The sequence below is a fragment of the Miniopterus natalensis genome, chromosome 15, assembly GCF_054644295.1.
Source record: "Miniopterus natalensis isolate mMinNat1 chromosome 15, mMinNat1.hap1, whole genome shotgun sequence".
NCBI lineage: Eukaryota > Metazoa > Chordata > Mammalia > Chiroptera > Miniopteridae > Miniopterus > Miniopterus natalensis.
The window spans coordinates 36,909,644-36,921,899 of NC_142095.1; the positions used below are offsets into that span (position 1 = coordinate 36,909,644).

At 37.4% G+C, this 12,256-nt stretch overlaps 1 protein-coding gene across 5 annotated transcripts in view; it reads right to left on the minus strand.

The window, feature by feature from the left end:
- DCP1A (decapping mRNA 1A) overlaps positions 1–12,256 on the minus strand; it is a 48,228-nt gene that overhangs the window by 13,089 nt on the left and 22,883 nt on the right. For 4 of the 5 annotated variants that reach the window (XM_016210211.2, XM_016210213.2, XM_016210212.2 and 1 more), the window contains exons 4-6: positions 9,429–9,495; positions 5,908–6,046; positions 506–619 (exon numbers count right to left, since the gene is read on the minus strand). In XM_016210211.2, coding sequence (XP_016065697.2) covers positions 506–619; positions 5,908–6,046; positions 9,429–9,495 — 320 coding nt within the window. Of the gene's footprint in view, positions 1–505; positions 620–5,907; positions 6,047–9,428; positions 9,496–10,132; positions 10,210–12,256 lie in introns of all 5 variants that reach the window. The other variant, XM_016210214.2, reaches the window with a different exon arrangement.

The following is a 12,256-nucleotide window of genomic DNA, read 5'->3' on the forward strand; positions in this document are numbered from 1 at the left end:
GAAAGTATCCCAGGCCAAGGGAACAAGGACAAAGGCCTGTCCCGAGACAGGAGCAAGTCTGGCACATTTGCGGAAAGGCAGGAGAGCCAGCGAGGCTGGGGCCAAGTGAGCAAGGCAGAGAGATGAGACCAGGGTACCGGGCCAGATCAAGTAGGGCCCTGTGGGCCACCGCCACAACCTTGGCTTTTGAGTGAGATGGGATACCGCTGGAGAGTTTTAAGCAGAGGAATGACATGATCTAACTTGTTTTGTCAGGATTGCTCTGGCAGCTGGGTTAAGAATAGGTAAGGGAGTGACAAGGGCAAAAGCTGGAAACCAGACAGAGGCTACTACAAAATCCAGATGAAAGACAGTTACATGAACCAGGGGAAATGACATGAGTGGATACCACTACGTTACCCCCATACGTACCTTGACAGATAACTTGTACTGCATTAAAACCCTGACAAAATGTTACTCTGTGTTTTGTTATCTTGGACAAAGCTAGGGCTTTAGCTATACAAACCTTATCTTGTGGCCCGGATGGCGTCTCTTCTAGAGTCTCGGTGCTTCCCAGATTGGAGAGCTGAGTACTTGGCTGTAGCCCAGGGCTAGAGATATTTGAGTCACCCATTTGATTCTTAAATTAAAAGGAAAAGTATATCAAGTGAAAAAGTTTGCTATTATTTGGCTCATACAATAGCAATTGAGATGATCAGAATTGCTATTTTAAAAAACAAGCAAAAAAAAAATCTAAATGTTTTGCTTTGGATCCTCATATAACTTATACAATAAAATTTCTAGCAAGTTGAGCACTTCATTTTAGACCATAATGTTAGTAATGATTGTTATTTTTATAACCCTTTTAAGAAAAACCAATGGTACTGCTTTATTACATATTCTTTTCCATTAAAAAATTTCCCGCCAATTTTATTGAGAACTGACATACATCCTGTGTAAGTTTAAGGCGTACAGCATGATGGCCTGATTTACATGTACTGTGAAATGACTACCACAACAGGCTCAGCTAACATCCATCTTCTCATATAGGTACAATAAAAAGAAAAGAAGAAAAAGGTCTTTTTTTGTTTTATTTTTAATATATGGTAAAATTAAGCTTCTTGGGGTATACAGTTCTATCTGTGTATCTATCACCATAATCAGGATACAAAATAGCTCTATCACCCCAAAAACTCCCTTGTGCTGTCCCACTGTAGTCATGCCCTTCCTGCACTCTTAGAAACCAGTGATGTTCTCTGTCACTCTAGTTTTGTCTTTCTGAGAATGTTGTGAAAAACGGAATGCTGGCTTTTCTCTTAGTAGAACGCCCCTGAAGATTCGTGCAGGCTGCTGTGCGGTGGTAATGCTCACTCCTTTCGCTGCTGAGCTGTATTCCACTGTGTGACAGCACTGCAGTCTGCTTACCCAGTTTTGGGTGATTATGAATGCAGTTTCTACGAACATTCACAGGTTTTTTGTGTAGACAAAAACTTCATTTCTCTAGAGTAAACACATAGGAGTGGTACCTGGATCACACAGTAAATATATCTTTCCTCTAAATTTTTATACTTTTATGTTATATATTTAGATCTACAATCCATTTTGAGTTGATTTTTGTTAGAGGTGTTACATTTAGGTTAGAGGTCTTTTTTTTTTTTTTTTTTTTTTTAGGTTTCCACACATCACAATTACAGATGACAAAAGTCGTAAAATGTTATAAAATTCCTGTTAACTTGTATATAACACTAAAAGTGAAATATTTTTGTTCTTAAAGAGAAGCCTAAAAGAAGAGATGGAGATGAAATTACAAATCTTTAGAAACTTAAGTTCTATTTGGGTTATCTGATCCTGCATCTGGTGAGCATTATCTAGGTCAAAACGAACACCAAAAACACAGTTCAGAACACTCACAATAGAAAAAAGCCTTAAACTTCACAGTCCAGAGACAGATTAATTTTTCCTGATACCATACTATATGTACTTAGCACAGGCGTAGATACTCGAATGTTAAATGAATGAGTGATATGCATTTTTCTATTCAAATGCCTTTACCCTTACATTATTTCAGAACACCATTTATGCAGTGTTACCCATTTATTTATTTTTAAATTTTTATATTTTAATTTTATAGTTAACATAAATATTATATTAATTCAGTGTTACCCATTTAAACAGAGGTGAAGTAGTCTGAAAGCCTATGAAATATCTTCTAACACATTTCTTTGTGCAACATCACCTTCAACCTGTATCAATACACTATGCAAAATGTGTGGAATTGAACTACATTGGAGAAAACATAAACTCAAAACACTGTTCATAACAAGTTCTTAAAACAGTGGTATAAAATATTCTGGAACATTTTTGGAACTGGAAGTTTTTACATAAAAATCCTAGCCTGTCATTTTCAGAGAGAAGCTGGATAATTTGGCAGCAACTGCCTGGAGGTGAGCTCCAACTGACTCTGTGACATAATGACAGGCTCCTGATGTCAGATCCACCCCAGTCCATGCAGGCACTATTGGTGGCCTACTTGGTTTTGAGGACATTTGAGTCTGCATTACTAGAAACTCAACATGAGCTAGGAGATGGGCTGAATTTAAAAAGGTCTCCAGAACTTCAAATATTTTCTTGTAGGTGTGCATGGCCATTCTTAGAAGGTTTATTCTGAGTCTTTTGTTAATAACAGTTTCCAGTGTTTGTAAGGACTGGGGGAAATGGATAATCACAAACTTTCTGGAGGGAAATTTCACAAAATTTGATAAAAATCTTTAAAATGTCAAAATCCTTTGATCTACCAATTCCATCTCAAGTAACTTATCTTGAAATAAAATGCTGTACATGAATACTTAGCTACAAGGATATATTCTGAATTCTTAATAATCAGAAAAATCTAGGGTGTTGCTCATAAGGCAGAGAGAGAGAGAGAGAGAGGTCTACTGGTTGCTACTGGCTGCCTCCCAAACGTGCCCCAATGGGGGGGGGGTGGCGGCACTGGGAGTGAACATGCAAGCCAGGTACATGCCCTTCACCAGAATGGAACTGAGACCCTTCACTGTGCTGGCCGAAGCTCTAACTACTGAGCCACACCAGTCATGGCCACACAATGTTTTTTTAAAAACATGTCTTTAGTGATTTCAGAGAGAGGAGATAGAAACATCAATGATGAGAGTCATTGATTGGTTCCCTCCTCCATGCCCCCTACTCTGGATCGAGTCCACAATCAGGGCATATGTCCTGACTGGAAATCCAACAGAGATCTCTTGAACATAGGTCAATGCTCAATCACTGAGCCATGCTGGCTGGGCCACAACTCTTTTTTTAAAAAAAGTTTTCATTCTACCAAGTGAAATCTCACAGGGACTCCCTATGTAGTTACTGTCATAAAAATATATTGTTCTTTAGGGGGGGGAAAAACAGGTTACAAAAGTTAATAAGCTAGTGTACACAAATAAACCACACACATTGGGACATATTTATATATATTTCTGGAAGGATACATATCGGCATTGGCCCTGATTATTTCTAGGTGGTGGAATTATAATTTTTTCTTTTATTACAATTTTTAAATATCACAGTTTCTATAATCCATATGTACGGTTTACATAAAAAGAAAAATAATGGTGCTCCTATTTTTTTAAGAACAAAAAAGTCTGGGTTTAAAAGAAAATTTGCAGTTAAATTAAAACAAAATAAACAAATAAACAACCTCTGCCAAAAACCAGGATTACAAATCCAGGCTAGGAGCAACTCAGAATGGACCACTGTAAAGGACCATGGTTTCAGCTATCTTTCTTTACATTAAAAATAGAAAACTTGGGAAGAAAATGTTTATTATAAAGAGTTCTTATGTTCAAACATTCTCTATTATAAATACCTCACTAAAAGTCTGGAATTTCATTCACTGTGTTATATACACTGGACAGAGGAGATTTAGAACTGGGATTAAATCCCATCACTGAGGCCTGGCTTGCTCCCCTGCCCTTGACTCTGTCAAACTCCCAAATCTCTCCCTAAAGATAAAGAAAGGGGCCATCTGGAATCATATGGCAGCTGGGGAAAACCTATCCTAGCCCTAAAAGACATGAATTCATGGGTCACTGCTAACATTAACTCCATTTGATTAGATGACAGGCCAAGTGCAGACAAGAAACAAAACTGTCATTTATGGAAGCTCTATTTGCGGAGAGTTTTCAAAAATAGAACATATTATAAAGTAAATATCAAAGGTTTAACAAAATTCCCAAAGATTTAGTTTTAATCTAACTATAGGCAACATTTTATTTCCTCCATACAGTGGAAGAATTTTCTTACAATAGTAATTACTGTTCTCCCACATTCTCATTTTTGCAATGTGCACTAACTAGAAATCATGTCTGATTTTTGTTTTCTCCACTTGACCTGGAGTTCCTTTACAGCTTTGTGCACAAAAACAAGGTTTGGTTCTTTCTTTCATTTTGTGGCTCTTCACTCCTCAGCTTGAGGAGTAGCCTGGCCACCTCCTGGAGTGCCTGCTCTCGTGTGCAGCACCTTCGCTCTCTGTCCACGTGGCACCCTGATCTAGTCACCACCAGGAACCGGTGACAAAGCCTGGACTTATTAATTACCTGTATCAGAACACAAAAAGCCCTTTATAAAAACAGAACAAGGCATCTAGGCATCTATGTAGATAACCCAGACCTTACTGAGGATATGAAAGGAAATGTGGGGAATATAAGGTAACTTAAAAGTTCAGAAAATGGCTCTTGAAATTTATTCTCGTCCGGTTTCCTAAGAATCAACAAATTCATTACAGAGAAGTCTGCTTCTCCTATATTAATTTTCACAGATCCATAGGCTCCTCCTAATTCCCTATGAGACACTGAGGAATGTGGTACAACTTGAAACTTCTCACGGGCTAACGTATATTTCTCTACCCAGGAAGTGGGACTTCCTTTGGTGCTTGAATGTAGGAGGTTTTTGTAGTTTAGGGTGGAAACTACCTTCTAGAGCACTGTTCAAAAGTTTGTTCCACGAACTCTAGATTCTTAAAGGGGAGTATGTGAAAAATGGTCCTACAGTCACATCAATCTGGGAACTGGTGTCACTGTTTTGTTTACTGCAGGGACCTCTCAGGGTATTGAGCACTTATAGCCCTAAGAGGATGGGGGAAGAGGAGCCATGCTAACAATGTTTTTTAACTCCCTGGACAAACTGGAACCTTTTCTCAAGGAGCGCCTGTTAACACCCAGAGGCAGTGTGAGATAGAACTGTTTGGGAAACATGGTTTTTAGTGTGCTTCTGACACCTTGTTCCCTGATCTTTTGGTGAGGACTGAACAAGAAATGAGAGAAAGTGCTTAACTCAATGCTAGTACAGAGTACGGTGACACTTACGTCCACTGCTTGGCATACCACAGACAGCTCATAGATATGTGCTGAATAATCATTGAGTGCCCACGGCCTCTACTTCATTCAACTTTGGGGAGAAAATGTTATCAGTTAACTTTTAAACTAAAATACAAAACAGAAAGAAAATGAATTCCAGAAAAGCATTTGGGTAAGATTCCAAATGATGCTTAATGAAGGTTGTACACTTACTATCAATAACAGACTGTAAATATAAGTAAGTTCCTAAGACCTAGCAGAGGCTGCGGGGGAGGACGAGGCATGGAGCTTTCCAGAACTACCAGTCGCAGGCTAACTTCTGTATTCCAAATCCACTTTCTCACAGAGTAATTTTACAGGAATAGAAAAAAAAATTCTCAATTTTCATGCCAAGTCAAAGACTCTAAGGTAAACAAATTTCTTATCTTTTAGGCTTGAAACTTAAAAGACACGGTTTCTTTTTGAATTAATTATTTCTGCTGGCCTTGGAGGTGACGTCCCGAGTCCAGGAGCCCCTGCAGGCCGCCTCCCCGTCGGTCCTCCCCATAGGCATGCAGAGTCTCACCCGCTCATACTCATCCTTGGCTCGGCTCAGCATCTCTAGGATGTCGATGGGCCTGTGGTCACTGCAACCGTTGGCCTGGCTGGGACTCTGCTTATCCCGAGCAGCTAGCTGGGAGCGCCGTGTCTCCTCTTCTACCACCCTAGAAGACGAGAACCAGGTTTTAGAAACACCTGCTTAGACACAATCTGAGCCAAGAACTCTTCTGGTGTTCATCTTCCAAGCATACAGTAAAAACATCACGATATCAATGTCCTCACAATACAAAACACAGAGGCTTGGTTACCTCACCCCAGAATACCTGATGACCAATTCACCATTTTATCACAGCATTGCCAACTAATGTATTTCACTGTGAGGGAAAAAATACAGAATTCCATTCTAGAGTTGTTAGAAATAGGTTCATTAAAACTCTATGGGGAGCACTTGAGATCTTGCTCCCTGACATATATTGTCAGTCTGGTTCAAATAAACTCTTATAGAAATTCTTCACAGGTTTGGACGTTTCTTACATCAACTCAGATTAACAGGGGAAATGAGATTTAATGCATATGCATAAAGAATTCACATAAGCATGAAAAATTCTAAAGGTAGTAGGCAAAATGGGCATATATGTTATTCTGGGCTAAGAACAAGGTAAGGGTCTGAGACTCCAAGGGGAAGTGAGGCAATTCATCAGGAGATGACAGAATTAATGTTTAGTAAACGAGTAATTGTTGGGCTCTCTAGAGACAATGGGTCACAAAGACTTTAAACAAAGGGGACTTGGTAGGTTTCCTCCTTGTCTGCCACAGCCAGTTCATATTATACTGAAACTTTCTACCCTCAAGGTTCTTTGGCTCTAATAATCAAATAGACATGAGACAGAGTAACAACAGAAAATCATCAAATTTAATTACATACATATATGTGGGAACTCTGCACACATGAGAAAGTCAGAGGCCCTACGTACATGAGAGGGTCAAGGATAAAAAGTAAAAATTCGGTATACGTAGCATTCAGAGCTAAGGATGAGGTAAGGTACCTTGGGGCTTCAAAGGGTCATTGCAGGACTATAAGAGCAAGTGTTTAGTAATTAGAAGTTTACCCTGCTCTATGGAAGAAAATTATCTCTCTTTTTTGAAGAATCTCAAAATCAGTCAAACTAAATGGTAAAGTAATCTGAAAATGGACAATGCCACCAAGATGAAGGAAATCTGTAGGGCTGAACAACTCACTGTGGAAAATGAAAAGGGACCTTGTTTCTTTCCCTTCCTCTCAAATCCTCAACTATGCCCCTAAGACTATCTGTAAGATCAGGAATAAAGCTGACTTCCATGAGTTTTCCAAATTTTATAGTCAATGTAGGCAAACACTGAAACAAGTTTCACTGTTAAAGTTTCTGGCAGATTGGATTTCCTCTTTAGAAGGGTCAACATTTTTCAAGTTTAGTGGATTTTCAACTTTGCCACTGACCAAAGAGAATTTCCAAATTTAGATACAGTACAGGTCTAGGAATTTGCTTGCTCTCCCTAAACAGCTTCTCAATTTTTATAAATATCTTTTGGAATAAATCAATTTTTTACTTGGAGAATTTTTATTATATTCCAGCTGTCAAAACAGTGATGGGAAGATCTAAATTTAATAGAATAGGCACTGAAAGGCATATTTATTTAGACACATAATATGCCAAAAAGAATTTTACTTGTATTTCTGGTTAGCAGACGTGACATTTTGAATTATGTAGCAAATAGAGGCTGTATACAGGCAAAGTTAGAAGAAAGAAAGATAAAATAGTCTTTTTTATCTTTGGTGTCCAGAATGCCATTTATCTTCAGCCATAAGCAGGCCAGGCACTTGAAAACTCACTATCAACAGTTCCAATACCTCTCCGCTTCAAGTAAAACAAGCTGAAAGCTTAAGCAAATCTCTTTTTGGGGGCATTCTGTGAAAGAGCCCTGACTGCTCTTTTCCCTCTCTGCTTCCTGTTTCTACTTCCTTGTTTTATTATTAGGTTCAATACAATTATTTTCAGATAGGCCTTTAGTCTTCAGCTTCATTTACCTTCTGAAGTTTTACTTTAGGGGTACTACTTGCCCTGATAGAGGGGAAAAAGCTCAAAAAGGTTTTCTGTGAATAGCTGTTAGAGCTAAAAAAGGCAGATTCTCTCATTCAGGTCCCAAAAGCTCTCAATGTACAGGAGAAAATGTACATACAGTTAACCCTTCACCAACGTGAGGGTAAGGGGGCACGGATTCCCTGCACGGCTGAAATCTATTAGCTTTGACTTCCCCCCAAACTTAACTACCAATAATAGCCTACTGTGGACTGGAAGCCTTACAGATAACATAAATAAGTTGATTAGCATATAAAAGAAAATGTTATTTTAAAAAAATTGTAAGGAAAATACACTTTTAATATTGTATTTATTGAAAATAATTCACGTATAAGTGGACTCATGGAGTTCAACTCTGTGTTGTTTAAGGGTCAACTGTATTACTATATTCCAAAGTTTAGATATTAAAAAAATATTCTGGATTTCAGGATAACTAAGAATCAACAAATCTGCATCTTCTAAGTAAGCTGCCTTTGCTGTTACTTTCAAAACTACAAAAAAGTAGTCATCAAATAAGTGGCTTTGTATTATCTTTTTTAGGGAAAAGATTCTCTAGAGAAAGTGTGGCTAGTTTGAGAAAGAACAATGAACCACCCTTTAGAAGATTAACTCAATGAAAACTGTTTTCCAAATTCCAAGATTCTGACTTACAAAAACATCTCTTGGAACACAATTCATTGATTGGCAACCTAGAAATTCAGAATCTGTGTCAAAAATAAGTTTACTTAAAAAGGTAAACATAGCCCTGGCCGGTTTGGCTCAGTGTTTAGTGTCGGCTGAGGACCAACGGGTCACGGGTTCAATTCCCGGTGAAGGCCACCAAAAAATAAAAAATATATATATATGGATGTGTGCAGGAGTTCTCTACTGGCTATTGAACACAGGAGCACTTGTTATAGTGGAAACCTGGATAGAGCCTAAATTGGATATGGTGATTCGGCTGTGCACTGCATGTACATGATATCTTCTGAAGCCAAGCAGTTTGACAGCATTAATCACATGTTTAACAGAAAGGCTCTGGTTAAATTATAATCTATCTGCAGGACTGGATACAATGCAGTCATTAGAACACCACAGAGGGCTATTTAATGCTCTGGAAAAATGCTGTTGACATGAAAAGTAGGATGTACACACGGTATGATGCTATTTTTGTAAGAAACAACTACATCAACCTCATTCACATAAAGAAAAAGACCTAAAGGAAACAGACTAACAGGCTAATACATACTAGGCATAGTAGCAATAGTAGGATTATAAATGATTATAGATTTCTTTAGGCTTTTCTGCCTTTTCCAATTTTTTGACAATAAACAGGAAATCAGGAGGAAAAGACATGAGTTAGTACACTCCAGTAACAAAGAGATGTAGGAAGAAAAGTAACTTTTCACCTCATATGTCAATAAATAAGGATATAGAGTTATATACTTACTCGGACATGAGTTTGGCTATGCGGTGACAGTCATTCTTGTCATAAAACCAAATACTATATATTGACACTGAAAAACAAAGAAAAAATGATAAGGGGAAATGAGGTTTCAACATATATGTAAGTAATACAGTATTACCATGACACGCCACAGATTTTATCATCAGACCCTCAAATTGCTAAAGGTTCCTCTAAAGGAAAAAATGCCTTTCCCCCAAAATGTTTAATACAAATATTAATAGAATTAGAATAGGTAAAATATTCAGATGAAAACTGCAAAACTTGCCAGGCAGCTCAATTGGTTACAGTATAGTTCTGATACACCAAGGTTTCGAGTTTGATCCCTGGTCAGAGCACATATAAGACTCAACCAATGAATACATAAATAAGTGGAACTACAAATCGATGTTTCTCTTTCTCTTTCTTTCCCCCTTCCTCTTTCTCTAAAACCAATTAAAATAGTTGGTTTTAAATATTAAAATGCCATTAAGTATAAAATGAACCATTATTTTATGTATTATCAAGAAAAAAAATGTTATCAATTAAACTAAGAATCGACATTGACTGTAAGATGCATTCCAAATTGAGAAAAGGGTCTTAATTATTGAAAACCAAGTTTACCAGCTAATTAAACACTAGAACCTTTGTCTTTGAAATTTAAAATATAGATTATGTCAGAGCAAAAACAAAGCTTTAAAAACAAATACCAGGTCCAGATCCATCCTATGATCAACTGTCCATCACACTTCTTTTCCCATCTTTTTTATCCCCAATATGATCAGCACTAAAAAGCCAACAAAAAATATTTGGTGAATAAATAAATAAAATTTATTAAGATAACAATACATAAAAATTATTGTATAAACTTTTTTTGGACAAGGCAGAACAGAAGTGCTGAATACATACATCAAAATTAACATATGGGTAGATGTAACTTATGGCTACCATGTGTATTGCTACCAGGTGCACCCACTATGACACAGCTTGTCCCAGGTTGTGCTGCCTTTCACGCTTCCAACTACTCCCTGGCACAGGAAGGGCAGGTATCATTATGCTTTCTTTAAAAAACTGAACTTTTAATTTTGAAATAATTGCAGCTTCACATGCATTGTAAAAAATAAACAGAGATCCTGTGTGCCCTTTGTTTCCTCCAATTTTAACATTTTGTAAAACTATAATATAATATCACAGTCAGGCTGATATTGATATAGTCAAGATACAGAACATTTCCGTGGACACAAGTATCCCTCATGCCCTTTTATAGCCTCACCCACCTCCCGTGGTCCCCCTAGCCCATCTCTAACTACTGGCAAACACTAATCTGTTCTCTATTCCTACAATGTTGTCATTTCAAGAAAGCTATATAAAAGGAATCATATAGTATACAATTTTTAGATATTGACTTTTCTGACTCAACATAATTCCCTTGCTATTCATCCAAGTTGTTGCTTACATCAATAGTTCATTCCCTTTTTGTTTTGCTGAGTAGTATTTCATGGTACAGATGTACCAGGTTGTTTAACCATTTATCTGTTGAAGGACATCTGGAATGCTTCCAGTTTTGGGCTATCATGAAAAAAGCTGTTAGGAATGTTCCTGAAGAGGTTTTTGTGTGAACCTAAGTATTCATTTCTTTGGGTTAAATGCCCAAAAGTACAGATATTGAGTGACAGCAGTTGCATGTTTAGTTTAGTAAGAAATTATTAAACTGTTTTCTAGAGTGGTTGTGCTATTTTATACTCCTACTGGCAATGTAAGAGCAATCTAGTTTGTCTGCATTCCTTTGTTTAAATCCTCACCTGAGGATCTATTTTTATTTAATTAATTAATTTATTAATTAAATTTATCTTTATTGATTTCAGAGAGAGGAAGGGAGAGGGGGAGAGAGAGAGAGAGAAACATCAATGATGAGAGCATCGTCAATGATCAGCTGCCTACTACACACCACCGACTGGGGGAGAGCCCGCAACCTGGGCATGTGCCCTGACCGGGAATCGAACCTTGATCTCTTGGATCCTAGGTAGATGCTCAACTGCTGAGTTACATTGGCTGGGCATACACTGAAAGGTTGTGGGTTCAATTTCCAGTCAAGGTGCATACAGGAGGCAATCAATTGAGGTTTCTCTCTCTAAATCGATAAAAACATATCCTCAGGTGAGGATTAAAAAAAACCCAACTATATACATACACTAGTCCTTTGTTGGATATGTGATTTCAAAGTATTTTCTCCCTGTCTGTAGCTTGTCTTTTTCATCTAATTAATAAGGTCTTTCCCCAAAGCAAAAAATTTTAATGTTGAAATGGTCCAATTTATCAAATTTTCCTTTTATGGGTCATGCTTTAGGTGTCAAGACTAAGAAATTTGCTGACCCCTAGTTCCAAAATCTTCTCCTGTGTTTTTTTCCTAAAAGGTTTATAGTTTTACATTTAAGTTGGTGATCCATTTTGTTAATTTTTTTATAGAAAGGCTTAGGTAAAGGTGCTTGGGGAGGGGTGTTGGTCTAATTATTCCAATATTATTTGTTGAAAATACTCTCCTCTCTTTATTGAGGAATCTTTTGTACCCTTGTCAAATATCAGCTGGGCATATTTGTGTGGATCTATTTCTGGATTATTCTGTGCCATTTATTTATTTGTTTATCTCTCCACCAATACCCCATTGTCTTGATTATCATAGTTATATTATAGTAGGCCTTCAGATTGGATCGAATAATTCCTTCCACTTTATGCTTCTTTTTCAAGATTATTTTAGCTTCTAGGGCCTGTGCCTTTCTATACAAATTTTAGAATAAGTTTGTCTATGCCTACAAAAATCTTTGCTAAGGTTTTGA